At 46.9% G+C, this 24,887-nt stretch overlaps 2 protein-coding genes across 2 annotated transcripts; one reads left to right on the top strand and one right to left on the bottom strand.

The window, feature by feature from the left end:
• The first annotated feature begins 760 nt into the window (after positions 1–760).
• LOC130405899 (galectin-4-like) lies at positions 761–6,063 on the top strand. Its single transcript, XM_056611199.1, has 10 exons — positions 761–923; positions 1,545–1,633; positions 2,822–3,026; positions 3,318–3,431; positions 3,724–4,017; positions 4,113–4,142; positions 4,348–4,377; positions 4,510–4,598; positions 4,910–5,075; positions 5,637–6,063. Exons 1-10 carry the CDS (start codon positions 879–881, stop codon positions 5,781–5,783), a joined length of 1,209 nt encoding a protein of 402 aa, XP_056467174.1. The 5' UTR covers positions 761–878; the 3' UTR covers positions 5,784–6,063.
• A 1,677-nt stretch (positions 6,064–7,740) lies between these two features.
• Positions 7,741–23,283, bottom strand: LOC130405898 (tyrosine-protein kinase receptor UFO). Its single transcript, XM_056611198.1, has 13 exons — positions 22,615–23,283; positions 22,238–22,382; positions 21,864–21,887; positions 20,060–20,189; positions 19,659–19,750; positions 16,248–16,343; positions 15,526–15,603; positions 14,720–14,812; positions 13,592–13,713; positions 11,979–12,088; positions 11,302–11,461; positions 10,426–10,562; positions 7,741–9,476 (listed from the first exon to the last, which is right to left on the bottom strand). Exons 1-13 carry the CDS (start codon positions 22,783–22,785, stop codon positions 8,999–9,001), a joined length of 1,836 nt encoding a protein of 611 aa, XP_056467173.1. The 5' UTR covers positions 22,786–23,283; the 3' UTR covers positions 7,741–8,998.
• Positions 23,284–24,887: the final 1,604 nt, after the last annotated feature.

Below are 24,887 nucleotides of genomic sequence, written 5' to 3'. Positions count from 1 at the left end.
ATTGACCAATGGGGAAAGGCCCAGCCACTGGTCTGCACACTTAAAACAACAAGTTTAGGGGAATAAAATGTATGTTCAATTAAATAACACTATAAATGGTTAGAGACCGCAGTGAGATGTTTTGTTTTTATTCAGGCTGGCTGTGTTGTTGTACTTCACTGATCCTGATCGCCTGATACAACTGATTCTAAATTAGTATGCTGTAGCAATGTCCATGCTACAAGCCACCTAGTGGACATTTTCTGGCCTCTTCCAGACAAGGACGTGGGGTGGAGGTGCTGGAAGTTCAGGTCAGTTTATTGTAAGTTTTTTTTGAAGACAATAGATACTTAATGATGGTGCTCCATGTTGCCATGCAGGAGATCTCCCTGAGTGTGTGTGGGGATGGCTCGTTTATCCTGTGCACCAGAAACCGTTGTGCAGCCTCGCCCCGCCGAAGGGTCCGATCAGTCTGACTCGAGCAGGTGAGGCTGCCTAGCCCAGCCATCATCCACACACATTCCACATACCACATATACGTATAAGTATGTGGAGGTATACAATGTGTAAAGTATTTATCCCTCAGGTGCTGTGAAGGTAATGATTAAATATTAGAGTGTGTTAGTAGATAGACAGCAGTTGGAAGACAACATCAAATGGGAGTATCAAATGCCAGGGGAGTGGCTTTGAATCCCCGCAAACACACACATGCACACACACACACACACACACCCTTTTGAGAAGGCTACTCTGGTTGCTGGTGATTCCCCAGCCCAAAGCAAACAGAGCCCAGTATGGGTGAAGGGTTGGTCCCCTTACCCCTCCCCTGGGTGCAGGTATAAAAGCAGGCCCACTAATGTTGCCGTGCGCTCTGCCTGTCTTTTTCAACAACCGCTACCATGACGTTTGTCGCACCTCCCGGATACCAGCCCATCTACAGTCCTGTGAGTATCATCCAAAACAGCCCATGAGCAGCTCGCTGGGGTTTTAATTGGTTTTCCGAGGGACAGTTGGCTATATATTAACTCGTAAACGATTCACTAAAAGTGTTAATCAACATTAATTTCACTGACACCCTAATAATTAAATGTACTTCTCCTCTGTGTGCATGGGCGTGCAAGGTGTGTTGGCTGTCTAGATCGCACACAGACTCCATTACAAATCAATCCTCAATTAGTTACCAACCGACTGGGAGCAAGAAGAAGTAGGAGCAAGTCACTGGGTGTAGTTTGGTTGGAGAAGTCCGAAACAACAATCAACTGGGAATTAATTGTCCTTAGAGGAAGTGGTATTATTCCGTTTCATAACACATCTGTGCAATAAATGAATATATAAAGCTATACAGCATCACAAAGAAGTTTTGATCTAATCCAGCAAATACAACAAAAAAAATAAAATATTTTTTGTCTAAACATGCTTTAACTTTAATAGGAATACTGCATTGATCCTAAACTTGTAGCGACATTAATGTACAAATGCTGATCCTGTGCTGACTCTTGTAATGAACTAATAATGTACACTAATACTGCAGTAGCACTAATACTGTACCACTGTCTTCTCCACAGAGAATTCCCTATACAGGGCCGATCTACGGAGGTCTGAGGAATGGTATGTCCATCTACTTCCAGGGACGCGTCGACGAGCAAACCACCAGGTGAGATTACATCAATCCAACAGATTAAAAAGCAGAGCAAGAAACGTGACACAGGGTCAAATTTGAGTTTCTCTGAGCCATCGTGAGCTCCAAGATATTCATCCCAACAATATTGATTTTATTTTATGTTTGTTTATTGTTTTGCCTAGTACCATCCGTTAAAAATTACTTTGAAACGTAATAGCATGACAATGTATTGCGTTAACTATTAACTATAACTATTACTCAAATAAATAGTTGATTATTCAAGCCAGATGGTGGTCTGTTGACCCTAGCGGGGAAGGTTTAACGGAATGCATAATTCTTAGTGTGAGACAGTTGTATCAGGCCATGAGTAATGTCCCCATTAACATTGTGCTCCTGGAACCTCATGCACACTGCTTCACCCTTTTGCTTCTTGACTTTGTCTGCACGTTATGTTGTGTGCAAAGGGTGTGATCACATAATGTGAACACGTTGTAGATTTTATAGTTTGGAACTGAGCTGAAACAAACAGTCAAATCCAGCCAGTTGGTATATAATCAAGGATAGATCTTAATTTATCTCACTTGTAAATATTGATCTAAATTTAGGTCAAAATCTAAAAGCATAACTACAATTAAAAAAACGTAACAAAACTCACACAAACTTGACTTAACTAAACGTAAACTAAACAACAATACACCCCACTAAACCTAAACTAAGCGGGACTACACTACACATCAACTACCCTACACTGCACATCACCTACACTACACTACACATCATCTACACAAAGCTGAATGACACCACACTACACCAACCTTAAAATAAACTGAACTGAACTACACTACACATCAACTAATTACAGTAAACTACACATCAACTAAACTAAACTACACAACGCTACACCAAACTTAAAATAAACTGAACTGAACTACACTGCACATCACCTACACTACACTACACATCATCTACACAAAGCTGAATGACACCACACTACACCAAACTTAAAATAAACTGAACTGAACTACACTACACATCAACTAATTACAGTAAACTACACATCAACTCAACTAAACTACACAACGCTACACCAACCTTAAAATAAACTGAACTGAACTACACTACACATCAACTAATTACAGTAAACTACACATCAACTAAACTAAACTACACAACGCTACACCAAACTTTAAATAAACTACTAAACCATACTGCTCCCTGCAGGTTCCATGTGATGCTGCAGTGCGGGGAAGCAGAGAACAGTGACATTGCACTCTTCTTCAACCCACGCTTCGATGGCTGGGACAAGGTGGTGTTCAACTCCCGCCAGGGGGACAACTGGGACTCTGAGGAACACACCCGGGACATGCCCTTCGTCCTGGGCGAGGCCTTCGAGATGGTCATCATGGTTACTGCCGAGGGATACCAGGTTATGATAGTCCCCTCTTTATACGTGTGTGTGTGTGTGTGTGTGTGTGTGTGTGTGTGTGTGTGTGTGTGTGTGTGTGTGTGTGTGTGTGTGTGTGTGTGTGTGTGTGTGTGTGTGTGTGTGTGTGTGTGTGTGTGTGTGTGTGTGTGTCCAGATGTACACACGTGTAAATTCAAGTAACCACATAAAAAGGTCTCTATCAGCAGAGTTAACAACTCAGCTTTCTCTGTGGCCGGTCACATTAACGTTAATAACTGCTAATATGATAATGATCATGTCGTGTGTCTACAGTTGAAGGTGAATGGGCGAGAGTTTTTCACTCTGCCCCACCGCATCCCTCTGGAGCGTGTCTGTTCCATGAACATCTCTGGGGACGTGTCTATCCAGACCATAAACATCATTGGGGTAAGGACTTGCCTTAAATCGCCTGAAATCCACATGGGGCTGTGAGTGATTGCAACTATTTTTTTTCTGTTCTTAAAAGGCAATACACTATTAATATCTTTTTCATTGTGACAGTGACATAGCAGAGAGCTGATAATAAGGTTTAAAGGATGTGTGGGGAAGCACACCCCAGGGCTTCTTCAGCGTTAATCTAAGGCACCAACGAGCTAACAAGAGACCCAACCCCGCATTGCTAACCTCTAATGCTAACCTTGGGCGCTTCACTTAAACAGCCGTTCTCTCCTCCTTCCAGGGTGGTCAGGGTGGCTACCCTGGAGGTCAAGGAGGGTACCCTGGAGGTCAAGGAGGGTACCCTGGAGGTCAAGGAGGGTACCCCGGCGGTCAAGGAGGGTACCCTGGAGGTCAAGGAGGCTACCCCGGTGGTGAGGGCGGGTACCCCGGTGGTCAGGGCGGGTACCCCGGTGGTCAGGGCGGATACCCCGGTGGTGAGGGTGGATACCCCGGTGGTCAGGGCGGGTACCCCGGTGGTGAGGGTGGATACCCCGGTGGGCAGGGCGGGTACCCCGGAGGTCAAGGAGGGATGGGGGTGAGTACTGGAAGTTAATCTTCACCGTATTAATTTGATGTTATCCTAATTGGGAACCTTTTGAGCCTCATCTGTCCTCTGTCTGTTGCTCTTAGGGTGGAGGCTTCCCAGGATCTCACCTGCCGGTGAGTACTTGTGCACACACACATACACACACGCGCACACACACACACACACACACACGCACGCACGCACGCACGCACGCACGCACACGCACACACAACCGGACGTGTTTACTTAAAGAATACACTTCTCTCAGAAAGTGAAGTATTTTGGTTGTGCACGCACTGTGTTTTTATATTGACTTGTGTTTTGTGGTTGTGATTTCAGGGTATGGGTGGCCAACCAGAGTACAATCCTGTAAGTAATCATTTCTATAATATTAATATGTTAATATGTTAACACAAGCACCTCACCACCTACCATGAAAGAGGGTTGAGTTTGGGGTTACGTCAGAGTTAAGGTGTGTAATAGTGTATTTTCTGTCTTCAGACTATTCCCTTCAACACCATGATCCCAGGAGGGATGTCTCCGAAGAGGACCATCATCATCAGAGGCATGATACCCTACGGGGGAGACAGGTGTGTGTGTGTGTGTGTGTGTGTGTGTGTGTGTGTGTGTGTGTGTGTGTGTGTGTGTGTGTGTGTGTTTGTTGGGGGGGGGGGGATAACAAACAATTGTTAGGTAGTAGCAATAATGTGTATTTGTGAGTGTGAGTGTGAATGTGTGTGTGTGTGTGTGTGTGTGTGTGTGTGTGTGTGTGTGTGTGTGTGTGTGTGTGTGTGTGTGTGTGTGTGTGTGTGCGTGCGTGCGTGCGTGCGTGCGTCACATTGAGTCCAATTACCCTCTCGGACGTTTCGGACTCGCCCACTGACCTTGCTTTACTTTGCAGGTTGAGCATCAACCTGAAGGCGAGCCGGTCGAGAGACATTGCGTTCCACATGAACCCCCGCGTGAGCGAGGGCGTCGTGGTGAGGAACTCCATGATGGACGGCGACTGGGGCCCGGAGGAGAGGGAGCTGACCGTCAGCCCCTTCATGGAGGGACAGTACTTTGACGTAAGGCTAAAGTACCGTCTTCGTTACATTCAATCAATAAAGCGCATTTAGCTTTTCAGCAGATTATTCAAATTTATCATTAAAAAAAATGAGACTGAGAAGGATCCATGGGTAAGCACAACACGGTCTAATAAACAACTGGACAGAGTGTGTGGTAGCCATAGGAATCAGAAATGCAAGTTTTTAACACGTCATTTTCAAGTCTAGTCTATTGGTCTCCTCGTGTCTATTGGGGCACCCTAGGATAGCTTTGATTTTGTAAGTTGTACAGCACTGGAAAAGTAAACATCTTCTATTTTACAGTATTTAGCAGATGCTTTGATGAACCAACTTACAGGGATCAAAGCTTTATCTTTTCTTTCTGCTGCAGGTTTTTAATAAATATATATAGACCACCATCTATGTATCTATGATATATCTATCATACGTGTTGGTAGGCACTCCCATGGGATATGTCACTAGAGGCCTAATAAAAATCCCACCTGGTGGTGAAACCGGGGTTCTTTTAATAAAGGACCCTAGTTCTGACTCTGCTTTACTCTACTTTGAATTTGTTTCCAGATGTCGATTCGCTGCGGGAACCAGCGGTTCAAGGTGTTTGTCAACGGCCAGCATCTGTTGAACTTCACCCACCGGCTGCAGCCCTTCACCCAGGTGGACATGCTGGAGGTCGAGGGAGACGTGCAGATCTCCTACATCCACTTCTGAGGACACGACGACGGATAAACACCGTGCATGCGGGTCTATAATTGGTCGCTTGTGTGTTGGCGGTGGATTTGAGAGCGAGGTGTCCCTGAAGAAGTGTAAGGACTGGTTAACGCGTTGCTGATCAACCGACTGTCCCTCGGATCAATAGGATAGAGGAGCAATAACAAATGCAAACACTGTAACTCATGGCCACTGTATTATCGGAAATATGTCTGATGTTTACCATTTAGTTTGATGCCAACGTTTTTAAAACACAAATGCAAGGGGCCATTACAGGAACAAACACATTTATTTTGTATACAAAATACTGTAGGTATAAAAAGGAAATCTGTTTACAAATCAAGGCAGTGACATCATTGGCCATCATAGTACTCTCTGCTTCCAGGTCTGCATACTTGTACGCAAAACCTGGAGTAGGATACTGGTTCACCCAAACTGCTGTACTACAAAATAGTCACTCTGTAAAAGGCACTTTGTACATTTAGTTTTTACAAGTTGTAATTGATTTCTGTCAATAAAGTATGACATGGAGGATAGTAGCGGAGGATGAATAGAAGAATGTAACTTTTTATGTTATCACGTAAGCTTTTCTTTTCTCGAGGGCCGATGTACACTTCATAAAAAATATTTTTTAAACTGGAAATATGTTGGTCCCGACAAAGCCAGGGTATAATTCTCACTATAGGTCCGTCTATGGTTCACATACAGTTAGACTAAGGTTTTATTAATCAGTACAGTACTGTAGATAAAACAGGAAAGAAATGTACACTATATTATGGATACAATTTACATTGTGTTGACCAGAACAGGCTTTTGTATACCACTTGAGTGGAACTAAGTACCTAGAAAACTTAGCACCAGACACTCTTTGACACACTCCGAAACATTGAGGAAAGTATGCCAGGTACGCCAGGAAAAAGGCCACGCCCATCCTCGTGAAAAAAGGCATTAACACGAGCAGAAGAATAAGTGCATGTGCGCTGGCCAATCACAGTGGGTGAATCGTCCTAAAGCAGACAGAGCGTCACCTGGACGTGTAGTCGCTCTCTCACTCCGTCTCTGTTCACGGCGCTGTGTTAAACCTCCTGGAACACAGAGACTCTGTTTCACTGGAAACACCCAGGGCCGACCGAGCTTGTGGGATCTGACTCATGTCCCCCTTCGGCCCACGCATTCAGTCATGGAAAAGCCTCCATGTGTCCAGCTACAGTACAACGCCCCTGTGATCCACAGGCACGGACTACCGCCATGGCCTGTGGTAGGCCTTCCACAAGTGTATTGAAGGCAGAGGAGTGGCGACAGGCTTTCTACAAATCAACCATGTCAGTAGAAAAAGAAGTTTCACAAAAATACAAAAACAATATAAACAAAAAGGTACAGAAATTGTTTACATTAGTGCAAAGTTGGGTGTAAAAAAAAAAATACATAAACCGACAAACATCGACAGACGCTTAATTATTATTAACACTGTCTTTTTGCTGTGACATTTGAAACACACGCAAGTATTATTTGACGGCATACAATTAGGTGGTATGCATTCAGGATCGTACACATCGCATCTCTCCAAATCTGGGGAAGACATTAAGGCACCTTTTACCAAGCACACTTGAGCAGGGCTCTTTTGAAGATGCTCGGGACTGTGGTCGTACTGGGCCATTCCAGCCTTATCTGCATGGCTTTCACCATGCGAATGACCCCGTACCACAAGGGCATTACTGGAAGTACCGCACAGCATCAACATCAGTCCACTCGCCATTAACTGTGCTCTGCTAGGCGTGTTGATGAACCGTTTAGTTTAAGATGGGCAAAGTGTTCTGGTTTATAAAAACAAAGTCATAATTCATACGTAAAAATGGTGAATGGACAGTCACTACCGTTCAAAAATGTAAGCGTTGCAACTTGTTTAAGCTTGGACGGAAACACTGGCAGACCCGCATCGCTTCCATTGATTATTACGGCGGCGTCACCGAGCCACATTAATCTCATTAAACGAGACACTCGATGGCTCTGGTGGAGCTGAGGAGTTAAGGTTAGAGGATCAGAGCCGTACGGAGTCACAGAGGGAGGTACCGTTGCCCTAGTTGAGCGTAACCTAAGGCTGCTGAGCTGAGTTAAGAGTAAAGGAAGAGACGGAATCTTAAACCAGAGACAGTGATCGTCATGTACAACTTACTCAACCCTTATCGAGCCGTGATTACACACGCTCAAAGCTGCTTCGGCCATGCACGGCTGATCGGCAATGGGATGTTTTACTTTTGTAACACATAAAATTAAATCACTTGGACTTGACCTTTAACAGAATGAATTCAAAACAGAAACTTTCTAACAGGAACTCAGAAATATATGGGGTGTTGCAAGTATCATAATCACCCAAGTAAATACGAAAGAAAAATAAACATTCTGGATTTTTCCCTTTTCTTCTCTTTTCCCTCCCTCCTTTACTTTTTCCTTGCCGTTCTAATGTCCTCAGTGTACGAGACGCGTGGATTCCACGCTGGAAGAAATCTGTGCTCTGTTACTCTGGAAGGCAGTGTAAGCTCCTGAGATCGTCAAGTGTTTTGTACGAAGTAACGCGTGGGTGTTGGCAGTGTGTGAGCTGGTTCCATGGAAACATCGGATCACTTTGTCGGATCACCGCAAAGCTTGTTTTTGTATCCAAGTCAGTGATGAAGAGTGGTGGCACATTATTGCTCTCACGAGGAAGACCACGATGATGGTGGTGGTGCTGGTGGAAGGGGTTTGCTTTGTCTTTGATTGTGCGGCAGTGCAGATGACAGACGACAGGGCATCTTCGGTTTGAATGGCACGGCGTGGAGGATTGTGGCAACGTTTCGTGTTTTCGTGGTACAGCCGTCGCTTAGGGTAAATCATACCTCCTGCTATGACATGTGCTTGTCTCAGTCAGGGGGGGAATAAGACCCCCCGATCTCCCAATACCTTGGAATGCCCCAAGAGTGCGTGCGCGTGTGTGTGTGTGTGTGTGTGTGTGTGTGTGTGTCTTTTTGTGCAAAATGTAGGGAGAACCCTAAGCGGAGTGAGGTCACCAGCCAGGCAAGTAGCATGATATTTCTTTTGCTCTCTGATTGGCTGAGGAGCTGGTAAGCATCAGCTCGTGTTCAGTCTCTCTCTCTCAGTCTCTCTCTCTCTCTCTCCCCCGCTCTCTCCCTCCCTCTCTAGTCTCTGAACACCAGCCCGGGGACTACGAGGGGCCGCTGTCACTCCCACGGCACCTTCCTGGGGCTCAGCGCCTCCCTGTCCTCCATCAACTCCCGGGTGGGGGTGGAGGCCTGGGTGGGCGGGCTGGGCGTGGGCCGGCAGGACGTGTTGTAGGGGAGGGTGGCGCTGGACGAGGACACGCCCAGGTCCAGGCTCTCCAGGGAGTCTGCGAGGCCGCGGACGGGCTCGTGCTGCGGACAGAGCACGTAGCGGTTGTTGTGGTGCACCTCCACCGTGGTCACCGAGTCCAGGCCCTTCAGGCCCAGAGGACCCCCGCCGACGCCGCCCCCCGCGGGGTCGCGGCCCCCGACCGCCCCCAGCTCCAACGAGGACTCGTCCATGTTGACGTAGAGGATCTCGTCGGGGTCCTGGGGGTCCGGCAGGTCGTCCAGGGCCTTCTCCATCTCCCAGCGCATTTCCTCAAAGCTGGGCCGGTCCTTGGGGCTCAGCAGCCAGCAGGAGAACATCAGGGAGTAGCTGGGGGGACACGGGGGGGGGGGGGGGTCAGTCACTGGCAGCCTCGTAGTGTGTCAGGCTGTCTGGGGAGGATGAGTACTGTGCAGGGTACAGTTTGACCATGGATAGCAGTGTAATGTGATGCATTCACACCTACCTGCAGCTAGAATGTAGGTTTGTTTTTCTTTTATAGAAATATAATAGTCAAGTAAAAAACTCTTTAGACAAATAGACATTAATCAATTAATACTTCAAACATTGTAAAAACAAAGGCTCATTAGTAAATTAATGTTTCTCCAATTGGTTTCATACGATGCCATATATATATATAACGCATCCAGGAAAGGTTTTTATTAGGGCTGTCAAGCGATTAAAATATTTAATCACGATTAATCGCATTAATGCCATAGTTAACTCACAATTAATCGCGATTAATCATATATATTTTTTCTATGCTAAATATCCCTTGAATTCTTTGTCCCATTAATTTTTCTCATTTTAATGCTCTTATCAACATGGAGAAGTGCATCGGCTTGCCTTGTGCAATTTTTTTTTTATTGATAACAACATTGGCATATAATAATATCAAAACAGGACGGTACAAAAAAAAAGCCTATAATGCAGTTAAACGATGAACATACAAAGATATGCCTTGAACATAGCAGTCAGACTACTGCTTCTTTGTTTTGAGCCAAAAAACAAAAAAAATTGTATTTGTAAATTATAATTTGCGTTAATCGCGCGTTAAAAAAATTAACGCCGTTAAAATTGGTTTGCGTTAACGCCGTTAATAACGCGTTTAACTGACAGCTCTAGTTTTTATCATTGTACTTTTAAAGGTGGCCCACAAGGTGTGGGAGTTGTTCAACCCAAGCCAAACCAAGTCGACTCAATGGTGATGCCATAAGTGGACGTTAGACAGATGAGCCCCCCGGTGGTCAACCACCCCTACTACTGTCCCGCTACTCACATGCTGTCCAGGCAGTCGGGGGGCTGCTTGAGGCGGTTCCCCTGCCTCAGGTAGTCGTAGATCTCACTGTTCTCCACGCCCGGGTACGGCGTCTGGCCGCGCGTGGCGATCTCCCACATGGTGACACCGAACGACCACTGGGTTAGCAAAGAGAAACAGACAGTCAGTGAATACAGGCCGCGAGGAACATGGAACAGGAGGGGGAGAGAAGAGAGGGGGAGGTTGGAGAGGAGAGAAGTCCTTTTGTTTTCATTGTTATTACTTATTATGTATCTTATTTTACTTATTGCATGCTTTGGCAATGCAAAACTATGTTTCCATTTCAATAAAGCCCTTTTGAGCCTCTTTAGAGAGAGAGAGGAGAGAGTAAAGAGAGTAAAGGGAAAAAGACAGAGTGAACCAAAAGGGAAATTCCTTGAGTCTCACACAAACACTGCTGCACTACAATCCCACACTGAGAGAGCACACACACTTTGTTGAAGTTACATTAGCGTGTTTGCCTACACCATCAAAGCCTCTCTACGGCGTGATTAATATAGAAAGCGCATTGTGAGGCTGTGTCAACACAGAGAGACATGCAAACAAATCACTCATATGAATGACCGTTATGATTACGTTTTGCACCAAGGCCATTTGAGTTGTGAAACATAATGGATGTAGTGATCCACAGGATAATCAGTACTGGCATGGCATAGATTCTTCACTGAGGGACGTAATGGAGTCTTTGCTTCGGTCATTGTAGGATAAACAATCAAACAAAGCTGTCACTGCTGGTGCAGCCATTATTTTAATGTCGGCTTCACGCATGTTCTGCCATGAGCCAACTACTACTACTGCTACACAAGCACCCCCACATAGACAGGAGGGCCCACTGACCACGTCGCTCTTGGTGGTGTAGACGCGGTCGGCCAGGCTCTCGATGGCGATCCACTTGACGGGCATTTTTGAGATGCGGCCCTGGCGATAGTAATCTCCGTTGTAGATCTTCTTGGACAGACCGAAGTCGGCCACACACACGTTCATGTTCTCATTCAGCCTGTGTGGAGGAGGAGGTGGAAGGTGAGACACAATGCTCTGGTAGAACACATGCAGATTTATGTTCTCATTCAGACTCGGTGGAGGTGGAAGAAAGAGGTGAGATACAACAGTGTCGCCGTTAAACAAGTTCTCCACCTCCTCATCGAGCAAACTCGCCTCACGCATACACGTCCACAAACCGCTTCATCGTACACCGGAAACAATCAAAGCAAAAAAGAGCGTTGTCACCGTTCATGACTGTGCGACCGAAGTGTTTAGATGATGCTAGCGTTTCTCAACAAGAATTAAAGCCCAGCCATTATTTAGCTTTCACTTCCACGGAGCCAATCGGATGCAACCTGAACAAGCACCTTCCACTGACTGTGGAAGTGTACATCGGCGTTTCCCAGGAGTTAGAATCCCAGAGTCAGCATCGACACAAAGAAGAGAACGTCCAAAGCAGAAGAAGACGGAGGAACTGAGAGGGTTGGAAAGCAGAAGGAGGGAAGGGGGTAGGGGTCAGGAAGGGGACCTACATGCAGTTACGAGCAGCGAGGTCGCGGTGGATGAAGTTCTTGTTGCTGAGGTACTCCATTCCCCGCGCGATGTCGGTCATGAACTTTACCAGCATCTGGGAGGGAAGGTACTGCAGGACAGACAGAGGAGGAGCCGATGAGTACATGACCAAAACACCTCGATACAATCTGAAGATACATATTCTATAAATGAATACGATTGTACAATTTTCTGTCATTTGACTAGATCAGCGAGAAAGGGAAGATTCATCAAAACATTGTTGTAATTGATTACAAATCCTTAATTTTGAATATTTTAAATTAATTAAATGTATCCCCCTGCACTTCCCTAACTGAACAGGAGGGGGCGATGTCTTCCATGTCTTTCAGACATTTGTGCCCTGCCAGCCCGCTAACCTCAGTGAGGGTGTGTTTACCAAAAGTGCTCAATGGGAATTACTGTGTTCCTTGTTCCACATCTGAAAGCAGTGCAGTCTCCGTTCCAAAGGGAGGGACGCAGCACCGCGCTACTCGCTTGCGTGAGATTCGACTCAAGTTTCTCAGATGTTGTTTTGATTACGTTTGTATTTCTCAATCAACTCTGGCAACTGGGGACTTGTCGCTTACGTACGGACCTCGCTGCCGTCACTTCCAAAACGATGCCTTCATCTGTTATTAATCAAAGACAATTACACTAACCCCACTAAGCAGCCAAACCCCAGAGCTCGCTCTCTCTCCCTCTCTCTCTCTCTCGCTCTCGCTCTCGCTCTCTCTCTCTCTCTCTCTCTCTCTCTCTCTCTCTCTCTCTCTCTCTGTATCCCTTTCTTTATCTCTCTTCCTCTCTTGCTCCCCCACTACCTCTCCATCTCTGGCGTCCATTCCTGACCTTGTGGGTCACACCACAGCTGATATGGTGTCGTCAATATGAGCTTATTGATGATAATCTTTAAAAACATTACACACACCCCTAGAACATCTGGGCGTGTGTGGATTCAAGAATTTCTGGCAATGTGTGTGTGTGTGTGTGTGTGTGTGTGTGTGTGTGTGTGTGTGTGTGTGTGTGTGTGTGTGTGTGTGTGTGTGTTTATATCTGTGTGTTTCTTGATCTCAGTGTGTGCATGTATATGTGCGTTTCTCTACCCCATTGTGTATATGTTTGTGTGTTCTCCATCCCTTACTTTGTTTGGTGTGTTTGTATTGAGGCTGGATAAGGTTTTGTGTTTCCCTATCCCTTAGTGTCTATGGTGTGTTTGTATTGAGGCTGTAGGTTGTGTGTTTCCCTATCCCTTAGTGTCTATGGTGTGTTTGTATTGAGGCTGGTGATGGTTGTGTGTTTCCCTATCCCAGTGTGTGTATGGTGTGTTTGTATTGAGGCTGGATAAGGTTGTGTGTTTCCCTATCCCAGTGTGTGTATGGTGTGTTTGCATTGAGGCTGGTGATGGTTGTGTGTTTCCCTATCCCAGTGTGTGTATGGTTTGTTTGTATTTAGGCTGGTGATGGTTGTGTGTTTCCCTATCCCAGTGTGTGTATGGTGTGTTTGCATTGAGGCTGGTGATGGTTGTGTGTTTCCCTATCCCAGTGTGTGTATGGTGGGTTTGTATTGAGGCTGGTGATGGTTGTGTGTTGGGACTGACCACGGGGGTGTCTCCCAGCCGTGAGTAGAGCAGGTAGCTGTGGAGGTCCCCGTGCTTCATGTAGGGCAGGATGACCACCGGGGAGGGGTAGCCCTCACTCTCCACCGTCTGCAGACACACACCTGGAAGGAGAACACACCGTCAACACCTCGCACTGCAGACCAGACTAATGGAGACCAGAACACACCGTCAACACCTCGCACTGCAGACCAGACTAATGGAGACCAGAACACACCGTCAACACCTCGCACTGCAGACCAGACTAATGGAGACCAGAACACAACGTCAGCACCTCGCACTGCAGACCAGACTAGTAGAGACCAGAGCACACCGTCAACATCTCTTCCGGAACAGAACAGAGAACAGAACCCAGAGTCGACCTCCAGACCAGATAAGTAGGGACCAGTACAAACAGTCACATCTCACAGTCATATAGACCAGACCAGATAAGTAGAGGCCAGACCAGACCTGAGTCGTAGAGACCACAACAGACCTGAGTCATAGGGAACAGACCAGACCTTAGTCATAGAGACCATAACAGACCTGAGTCACAGAGACCAGACCAGACCTGAGTCACAGAGACCAGACCAGAGTCAGAGACCAGACCAGAGTCATAGAGACCAGACCAGAGTCATAGAGCCCAAACCAGACCTGAGTCACAGAGACCAGACCAGACCTGAGTCGTAGAGCCCAAACCAGATCTGTAAGGACAGAAGGTAGAAGTATTCTCTGTACAGACCCAAATGTGTGGTATTTAGTACAGATCGAGAACACGTGGGGATTAGGATTGGATTGGCGGGACTTCAATCAGGTTGTGTTAATCCTCTCTCTCTCTCTCTCTCTCTCTCTCTCTCTCTCTCTCTCTCTCTCTCTCTCTCTCTCTCTCTCTCTCTCTCTCTCTCTCTCTCTCTCTCTCTCTCTGTGTTCATCACCACACAAACACACACATACATTCTTACACAATATATATTATATAATGTATGACATTTGTATTTGTGGAGTTGAGAACAATCAAATCATGCGTATGCACATGTGTGTGTGTGTGTGTGTGTGTGTGTGTGTGTGTGTGTGTGTGTGTGTGTGTGTGTGTGTGTGTGCATGTGTGCGTGTGCGTGTGAGTGGTCCTACCTAGCAGTCTCATGACGTTGGGGTGGTCAAACTCCTTCATGCAGGCGGCCTCTCGCAGGAAGTCCTCCATCTCAGAGCGTGTGCAGATGGCGACTACAGAGGACAGGACAACAGTCAGGGATACTCTACTGCAGGCCTACTCAACTAGAGGCCCGCGGGCCGAATACGGCCCTTCTTATTTATTTTCTGGCCCGCAAGAGGCTGCGTGTCCAAAATATGTAAGGTCAAAATTTTTTATAATGATGCAATTAGAAGTGAAAAAGAAAGGAATGCGTCTTACAAGTTTATTCCATTTAGCAGAACTATATATATTAAGTTAACACTACTTTAAGTACGATTTACTTGTAGCGATTAATTTACATTATAAGTTTTGTATGTGTGGCCCATGAACCACCAGTGGTTTTCCTTTTTGGCCCACTTGTTAAGGAGGTTGAATAGCCCCGCTCTACTGTACCCCACTCTGCTGTAATGTATTCTGCTGCACCATATTCTACTGTACTATGCTGTTCTAGTGGTGAGGGAGGAGGAGGCATGAGAGAAGGAGATTAGGGTACAGGAGGAGGTGTAAGAATGTGATGGTGGAGGTGAGTGAGGAGGAGGTGTGAGAAGGTATGGGAGGAGGAGTAGAGGGTGGAGGAGGAGGTATGAGAAGGTAGGAGTACAAGTAGGGGGAGGAGGAGTAAATCCGGTTGACCGGGAGCAAAAGGTCAAAAGATAATGACTCAAATTCTCTAACTAAGGTCTTCTGTCGATGATGTCATGGGGGAAGTGTTTGCTCCCAGGGTGTGTCTCGGAGCTCCACTCACTCTTCATGGTCTTCACAGCGACCTTGAGGACCGACTCCTCCTGGGTTAACAGACCCTCCATCACCGAACCAAACTCTCCTGAGAACACATAGCACACGTTGGTTTACAGGCTTCTTGTGTACCTCGGGCACTGAACCAATGACCTGATCGCTGTCTGTTTAAATAACACTGAATAATCTTTGATTGAGTATTAGTATTATTATAAAATGGCAAGTGCGTTAGGAGAGCCAGGTAAGCCACCGACACTAATGTTCTTCTATCGTTCCTGGTGCTTAGTTGTATTGCGAGGAGTTGGATATCGGGGGTTACAGAACACAGAGCACACACTCCTCTCGCTGGCTCTTATCAGGAACCGCAGCCTGGCGGGGGCTTGCAGAGATTAGAGGAACAAGGCCTTCTTCCTTCTCTAGTCTTGGTATGTCAGTTCTGATAAGACATGGATGCGCCTCACAGCAGAAACCTAACAGACGCCTCTTTTAACCAAATTATTAGCAAATTTCTCAGCATGTCCGGAGACCTAACTGATACATGTTGTCACAGTGTGACCTGAGCTTTGGGTCAGGGCCAATGTTGCTAAGGTTAAAAAAATAAATGTGAAAGCAGATCCACAAAGATTTAAGAAGTTGGGGTCACCAGAACTTTCAGATCTTAAAATGGGGTTACAAGCTTGAAAAGCTCCTGCAATATCATGTTAAAGGAGTCTTGATTGGATTCTGGCTGACCTTCCCCCAGGGTCTTTCCCAGGGTGAGTTTGTGACGGTCCACCATGACGTCTTGTAGCTTCTGCTTCAGGTCGTCGCTTATGCCAAGGCTGTTCACTGGTTGGTGGAGAGAGAGAGAGAGAGAGAGAGAGAGAGAGAGAGAGAGAGAGAGAGAGAGAGAGAGAGAGAGAGAGAGAGAGAGAGAGAGAGAGAGAGAGAGAGAGAGAGAGAGAGAGAGAGAGAGAGAGAGAGAGAGAGAGAGAGAGAGAGAGAGAGAGAGAGAGAGAGAGAGAGAGAGAGAGAGAGAGAGAGATTGAATTAGGGATGCAAGTTCCTTTACATCACAAATACAGGATAATCAAACAGTGGTTAGGGTATTGGAATGAAAGATTCCCAAAAGGTTCAGGGATCGATATTTGATACCAATCTGTCTTCCACTGGGATAAAATAGAATAATAATATAAAAGTAAAGTAGTTGAGTTTTTGTTGTGTCTGGAAGCTTACCAGAGATAAATCCAATTGATGATCACATTCCTCTCAAAGAAATGTAACCCTTTCATCGGATCCTCTGAAATCATGTGAAATATGTTTTGGAAAGAGTTTACGATGAGTAAGACACACGCCAGACCTCCCTGAACACAGAGTAGCTCCTCACACATCGTCTGACGCCATGTCCCCCTCCATGTAATCAATTACTTTAATCTGATCGGATGGGTTGTGGGGGAATGAGGCCAGGGGTATTAGGTTAGCTAACCCCAGCTCCATCAGCCCCAGCTGGCGTCTGCACTGTGGTGCAATGGATACACAAGACTTTACTACATCACACCCCGTGTTTCCCTCCCAGCTGGGCCAGGGAGGATGTGGCAAGGTGAAAGACAGGCTGGGAGCCATATGCAGCTGGACCATCAATCTGCCACGTGCTCAATTCAGCGATGTGCTCCCACCACAGGGATGTCGCGAACTTGCGCAACTTGTTAGCGTGACCGGCTATGAGCAAACCTCAACTTCCTGGGGTCCAGCTTTGTTATGGAGAAGCTAACAAACAACAGCAGGGATCCAGCTTTATTTCTCCAGCGGACGTTTATTCCCTTACTCTGCCGTCTCCAAGCGAATTAAAGGTGCTGTTGCTTGTTTAGAGAGGGAGCAGTAATTAGCAGAAATTAGCAACATTTTGAAACCAAGAAAAAACAAAAAGTGCCCCGTCTCTTTGCCCCCTCCTTCCGCCATTGAGAAATGCTGAATACAGGCTCCTGTGATTGACAGGGAAGATTGAATTCCCAACCAATCAGGGAATATGCCCTGGTGACAGTCAAATTAAGCTCTTAATTCCTACCTACGGCACCATTAATCATAGTAATATCTCCATCGCGTCGCTTCTCGCTGCTAACATAGGGGGGACCTCATCTCCATTCCCATTGTCACTGGGGCAGGTTGAGACTTGCGGGTCAGGCATGCACCATTATTTTGTATGCAACACAGGTACAATGTCGTGACTTGAACGAGGGTCTGCTACGTGTAATATGAAACCTCTCGGGGGTTTTAAGGGTATGATCTGTAAGGGAACCTAAAGCATCAATCTTCATTTCTAAGCACACAATAAGAGTCATTTCCTTTACTCATTTCCATGTCACGTAAGAACACTATAATTGACCATCCTTTAACTGTTTTTTTTTATTCTATTGTTGCTTTAAAGTTGTAGTGCAGTACACCATTGGTTGTAAGGGAGGGGAAGTCTTAGGATTGCTGCCATTAAAGAAGTCATTTTTATTTTTAATCCTGTGCCAAGTCAGCTCGACATTGTGCCAGCTAAATGATGTGCCAAACGAAGACACTGTAAAACCACAAAACTCGTATCATGTTAGTCCTATTTGTAATGTGTTTAAAACAGTGTTTCCACCGCATTCCTTCACACGGGACACACACTCGTTCCTGCTAAAACGATTTGCACTAAATCAAACCTCGAATTTGGCCTAAGCAGCAGATAAACTCTTCATTACATACTACGAGAAGCATGTCAGCTGACCCCGGCTGGACGAGTGCTTTTGCAGCTGCGGTGGTGGTGTTGGTGGGGGTGGGGGGGGGGTGGGGGTATCTGTTCTTCATGCTAGTTAGCCTCAGCTTGGAGCCGCTCAAGCACCTGAGAGCATTAGTCCTGGCTTGGAACTCTAAATCACCTCTGTTCGCTGTATCATTACAGCAGAGGGGACACTTCCTGGAGCCGGCTGGCTGCCGGGATGAGGCCCTGCACCTGCGCTTTAAAGACTCATTCACACACTCAACACCCGAAGCACTGGTGGGGGGGGTTGTAGTGCGACCCAAAGAATATATAGAATCACGTCGTCTCAACAGAGCAAAACACAGGAAGTGCCAATGGCGCATATTTGTAAGCTTGCTTTGTGGAGGATTCGTCTATTTTGGACAAGGCTGTTATTATTTTTGCCTCTGTCCCGACACAGCCATGTGCCTTGGTGCTTTTAAGAGTAACTACACACCAAACTGCGTTCGACATCTGTGGAGTAATGGAAATGGAACAGTTTTTGTTTTTGTCTCCTTTTTTATCGGTTACCTAGGTGATTGTTTTGGCTGAGGCAAACCCCCGTCAAGCTCTAGACACCGATCTGTTTTCAAACTGGATCCGTAACATGTGTGCAAACAATGTAGGCCGGAGGGATACCGCAGGACATAATCGTGCCAAGCCGCCCAGAATAGCCAAAGAAAAGGTCAACCTGTCGCCCTTTGAACCTTCGGATGGATTTTATAACCTTTATACGGCTGACTGAACAGGTGAATCCTGTATTATGTGGCTACTCTTTAACACTGGTTAATGAGGCAACAGTGAAGCGAGTCGGGACATTACTGCGCCCCAGGGCCGGGGGGTTCTGACACAGTAATTGCTGTAACTCTATTCAGACACGGAGCTTCTATAGTGGCCCATCTATGCCCTGCCAACGTGTGTGTGTGTGGAGGGGGGGAGGTTGGGGCCTGCAGGGGAGATACATGGAAGGGAAGCCAGGGTGGTGTGGGTGGATAGGAGTCCTATCAACCATTTACAATCTACCATTTTACGCTTTTAGCAGAAGTGATTTTCAGTGAACTTTGGATACCAGTCAATGAGGAGCAGTAACAGGCAGGAGAGCATGCGCTATGATGCCTCCTACAAGTAGGCTGTGGACATTGGGGTTTGAACCGAGAGCCCTTTGTCTGGGAGCCAAACACACTAACCACTAAAGATTACCTTTAGACAGACAGACGGACAGACGGACAGACGGACAGACGGACAGACGGACAGACGGACAGACGGACAGACGGACAGACAGACAGACAGACAGACAGACAGACAGACAGACAGACAGACAGACAGCAACAGACAGACAGACAGACAGACAGACAGACAGGAAGCTCTTCTGGCGTGTGCACAGACAGAGAACTTACATGTTGCTTCGGTGGTCCTGCGGCTGTACGTGCGCCGTGCACGGTACCTCACCACCATCTCCCCGCTCTCCATCATAGGCTCAAACGCGTCTCTGCAAGATTACACGCCCAGAAAGAGCCAAGTTAGCGCTCAGCACTTCTGGAGATGGTGAGCGCGCAGCTGAAAGCGTGGCTGATTCAACACCAGTCATCGCTGAGGCGTGAAGCGCATGTGTCTGCTACACTACAACACCCCCTAATGCCCCAGAATGCATCACAGAACCGACACGAGCACTGGGCCAACTGGGCCGGGAGGCAGGAAGTCAATGTTGAGTTAGGGTTGGGTTGAGTCACACGTTGAGTCATATTTTCCGGCCGCCCGGCTCCTGACTCTGGCAGCGTAGCGGTGGATCTGAGCTCACCCGAAGCGCGTCTCCTTGCGACGCAGCTTGGCCACGTAGACGGCCATGAGCACGGCCATGGCCACCGCGCCGGCAATCGCCATGACGACGTACCACCAGTGCCAGGAAAAGGACTTCGGGGAGGACAGGCCTGAGGTAGAGTTATATAGAGAGGAAGGAGAGAGAGAGAGAGAGAGAGAGAGAGAGAGAGAGAGAGAGGGTCAGTCAGTCAAATTGATAACCAATCAGTTAATCATTTTAAATCGTCCTCATTAAGTCCACATTGACCACTGCTCATTGAATATATTTTATATAGATTCAATATACTTTGTAACTGTATAACTGGGAAAACTGAATTGGGGGTGGGGGGGCTTAAGCAACTTGGAGAAGGGACAAAAGTCACCAAACATCCACTTTAACTTCTCCTTTAACTCAAATGTAAAGCATAACTAACACGACTTTGCAGGAAACGAAACCGTGTAAATGTGGAATATGGAAACAGGGGTTTTGGACATTGACTTCCTGGAATTACATATAATTCTTCATAAGTCTGGATTTAAACCAGCATACAGCCTTATCACTAGAAGGCTGACTTAAGGTTGAGTGTTGAGCTTCGACGACCGTCTATAATGAAACAATCTCTGTCTCGCAGAACCAAGTGGATGAAAGAGAACGGAGCTGGTTCCAGTTCCGATGGTCAGGGCGTAAGAATGACGTTGCGGGTTGAGTGTTCACTGCAGTTTGTGGACCCTGAGATCTGTATCCAACCCTCTATCCTCCCCCTCTCTCCTTCATCTCTGCCTGCATCTCCTTCCTTTCTCTTTTCTCTGTCTGTCTTTGTGTCCTTGCCCGGCGATTGAATCGTCTGTCTGGCTCCATTAGACTAAACAAACAGAGATGCAAAGCGAGGATGTCTCAGGCTGTAAATATTTATGACGCGTCGCCCCCCATTCACACACACACACACACACACACACACACACACACACACACACACACACACACACACACACACACACACACACACACACACACACACACACACACACACACACACACACACACAGACACATACACACAGACACACACACACACACACACACACACACATTATATTGCACATCCACCGGCACACACACACACACACACACACATTAAAATGCACATGCGCGGACACACACACACATACAGACATCCACACACACACACACACACGCACGCACGCACGCACGCACGCACGCACACGCACACACACGCGGACGCACACACACACACACACACACACACACACAGAAACATGCACACACCCACACACACTACAAATTCACACACAAACACACACACATTTGCGCACATGCACCCACACACACGCTCACAAACAGACACTATTTCACATTCTGTGGCGCTAGTCTTCTTCTTTTTCCCTCTCCCTTCCTGTTTTTGGGGTTTCACAGTCTATGTTGTGCTGAAGGCAGACTCTGAACCTCAGAGGGTGGTATGAGGTCATCGTTGCTGCCTTCGAGCCATGCCACTCAAATCCCCACATCCACAAAAGTCCCGCTTTTAATGTGAAGGATTTAATTTCAATGCTTTTTTTTTTGCATAGAACTTAAACCAAATCCCTTGAACTGTATTTTCTACCTTGTGCTTCCTTAAAGTTAGGTTTAATATATGTTTATATTTCCCCACGTTTGTTTAATCGCTTTTTTGTCGCAAACTGCTTACATTTGACCGAGCTACATAAATGTTTACGGGCGTATTGTTTCAGCAAAGTGGTGCGGTGTTTGCGGCTGATGGTGGGAACACAGAACCAGTCGTTACTCACCTCGGAATTGCTGCTCCTCCATTTCTGCCGAGGAAGAAAAAACAGAGCTTGGGTCAATATTTTCCCTTCGATTTTGAACGAGAAATAAGGTTATGTAGCTTCAACCACAGCCATAGCCATCCCGGTGCAGAGGATAGACCTCAAAATGCTATGCAGCACAAGCAGTTGAGATTATTATGGCCGACTGTCTTTGGTTGGTGACGCAGAGTCTAAGATTAACTTGTTCCAAAAGAATGCTGGCCAAAAGAAATCGTTTTCTGATGGTGCCTGATAGAGCATAGTACTTTCCCCCAATATAGGACAAGTAATTACGAGCCAAGGCCTTATGGGCCGTTTGTCTTTGGGAATATTGAGGACTGTAGGGTGTGTCTCACCGGGGTCAACCAGGGTCAGAGTGCTTAGAGGGGTCCACGGGCCCTGACCCGCCCCTGTGTAGGCGCACACGCGGAAGGTCACGTTGGATAGGGGCTTGGACAGGTTGAGTGACAGCTCTGCATCCAATCCCGTGTCCACAACAGCCTGTGGTCAAAAGAGCAGGGGATGATTGACATTGAAGAAGTCATGGAGGCACTAATTATAGCATGCAATTAATATTGGCAACATTTTAATTACCAAAACGTTTCTGAAAAGACGACTGAACCGAAAGTATGGATAGAAAGAATGCAAATCCTTGATTGTTTGTCGATGTGCGGGTAGATGTGCGCGTGCGCGTGCGTGCGTGTGTGTGCGTTTGCGTGTGTGTGCGTCTCACCTGCTCCATATTCGGTGTCCTGTACTCCACCATGTATCCCTGCAGATCTCCATTCAGTTTTCCAATGGGCTCATCCCATTTAACGAGCACCTCTGTGCCGTTCAGCAGCACACTGACGTTACTCGGCGCACTATCTGGCACTGCAGACAGAGAGGGAGACACGACAGACATGTTAGCATGGATTCAGGACCGGAGCACTATCTGGCACTGGTTACAGAGAGGGAGACACGACAGACATGTTAGCATGGATTCAGGACCGGAGCACTATCTGGCACTGGTTACAGAGAGGGAAATGCGACACATGTAAGAATGGATTGAGGGAAGGAGCAATATCTGGCACTGGACACAGAGAGGGAAAAAAAAACACTTGTTGCATTACATTACATCAGAACTTGGTTTGCATTCAAAACACATGTTAATAATACTACTGTTTACCATGCCAGATGCTTTGATTCAAGGGAATGTACAGAGAACTCCAAGACAGGTCATTAAGGAGCAGATACTGGACGAGGCATCTCAAGAATTCCTAGAGGTGGGACTGCTTGGCAATGGGAGTCCATCACCCTATCCACCGCAGTACACAATCCTGCTGACCGACGGGCATGTCAAAGTCGTTTACCAGACGCTTTTATGCAAAGCGATTTACAAGCGGGTCTGGGAACAACCAGAGCATAGGATCACAAGTGGAACAGCAACCAAAAGGACTTTAAGAGACTAAAAATAAATCTTCTATTATTAATACTTCAAGGGGTAGGGGTTTGGGTTAGGGAGGGTGCAGCCATGATGGAGTACAACAGTGGGGGAGGAGGGGGGGTGTCTTTAGGGCTCCGTGGGGGCTAGGGGGGCCGGGCTCCACCAGGGTGAGGGTTCGCCAGGCGTGTGTTGTTTTGACAGGCTCGGGCCTTCAGGGCGTGGATGTCTCCACCAGCTGGAGGAGCCCGGATGTGGGAGAATGTGGAGAATGTGAGCATCTTCAGGCCAGACCGGGGGCCGAGGAGCTCAGCCCAGCCTGGACTGCGCAGGAGGCGGCCAGCTTGTCCCTCGAGGCTAAGGAGACATTGAGGAGCGATGGGCACCAGCCTGACTGTCTGTCTGTCTCTGTGGTTCTCTCACCCTTTCTTTAGGTCGCCCTGTTATGTCACTTATTGTCTGCTTGGCTTTCTTTGTCGCCCTGATTTCCTTGCTTCTGTCCTCCCTGTCTGTTGTCCTTTATTCCTTCCCTTGTTTCCTCTTCCCTTGCTTTTCTTCCTTATTATTTATTTCTGTTTTCCTTTATTCTCTGTTCCTCCTGCTCTGTGTTTCGCTCCCTTGACTTTCTCACCCTTTGAACCAGAGTGATAGAAAGTCTGCTGGCAGCAGAATAGCCCAGTGGAGAGACAAAATGCAGCCAAATTATACGCTACAAATAGATTCAGGAATGTGTGTGTGTGAGTGTTTGTGTTGGTGTTTATGCATCATGTGTGTCTGTGTCTACGTGTTTGTTTATGTCTGTTATTTTGCTGAAGTGCTTATCTGTGGGTATTGATGTATGTGGGTGTATTGAAGTTTGTGTGTTTGTGGTTTCTTTATGTGTGTGTACGTGTGTACATGTGTGTGTGTGTGTGTGTAGTAAATTGTGTTGCAAATCTAAAGCTGCAACAACCTCTCTCTCTCTCTCTAGTCACTGCCCTCCCCCTCTAAAAACTCAAAAATCACATTACAAAACACTAGAGTTACTACACACAAACACACGCACAAGCACACGCACACACACACACACACACACACACACACACACACACATAGAGGGTTTGGTGGAGAATGGTCTTATGGATGATGCTATCACGAGCAGACGTGGGGCTTGAGTACTTCCACATGTGGAGGCCGTTCCCATCGCCAGCGGCAACCAACCAACCAACCAACCCCTGGCCCAGCTCCCTCCGCCCAACGGTGTAAGGGGAGTGAGATTTAAATCCAACGCACTGGCAGGCACACACACACACACACACACACACACACACACACACACACACACACACACACACACACACACACACACACACACACACACACACACACACACACACACACACACACACACTCCTCCCTCCAAGTCCCTCTATTCATTCCTCGTTTACTACCTGTCATCCTCTCTCTCTCTCTCTCTCTCTCTCTCTCTCTCTCCCCCGTGCGCTCTTTCCCCCTCTTTCTCCCTCCTTCCCCCTCTCTCTCTTTCTCTTAGCCCCTCTCTTTCTCTCTTTCCCCCCCTATCTCTCTTTATATTCTGTTCTTCT

Source organism: Gadus chalcogrammus, chromosome 16 (assembly GCF_026213295.1).
Source record: "Gadus chalcogrammus isolate NIFS_2021 chromosome 16, NIFS_Gcha_1.0, whole genome shotgun sequence".
Lineage (NCBI taxonomy): Eukaryota > Metazoa > Chordata > Actinopteri > Gadiformes > Gadidae > Gadus > Gadus chalcogrammus.
The sequence above is the reverse complement of the archived record's forward strand: the minus strand, read 5'-3'. Positions and strand labels throughout refer to the sequence as shown.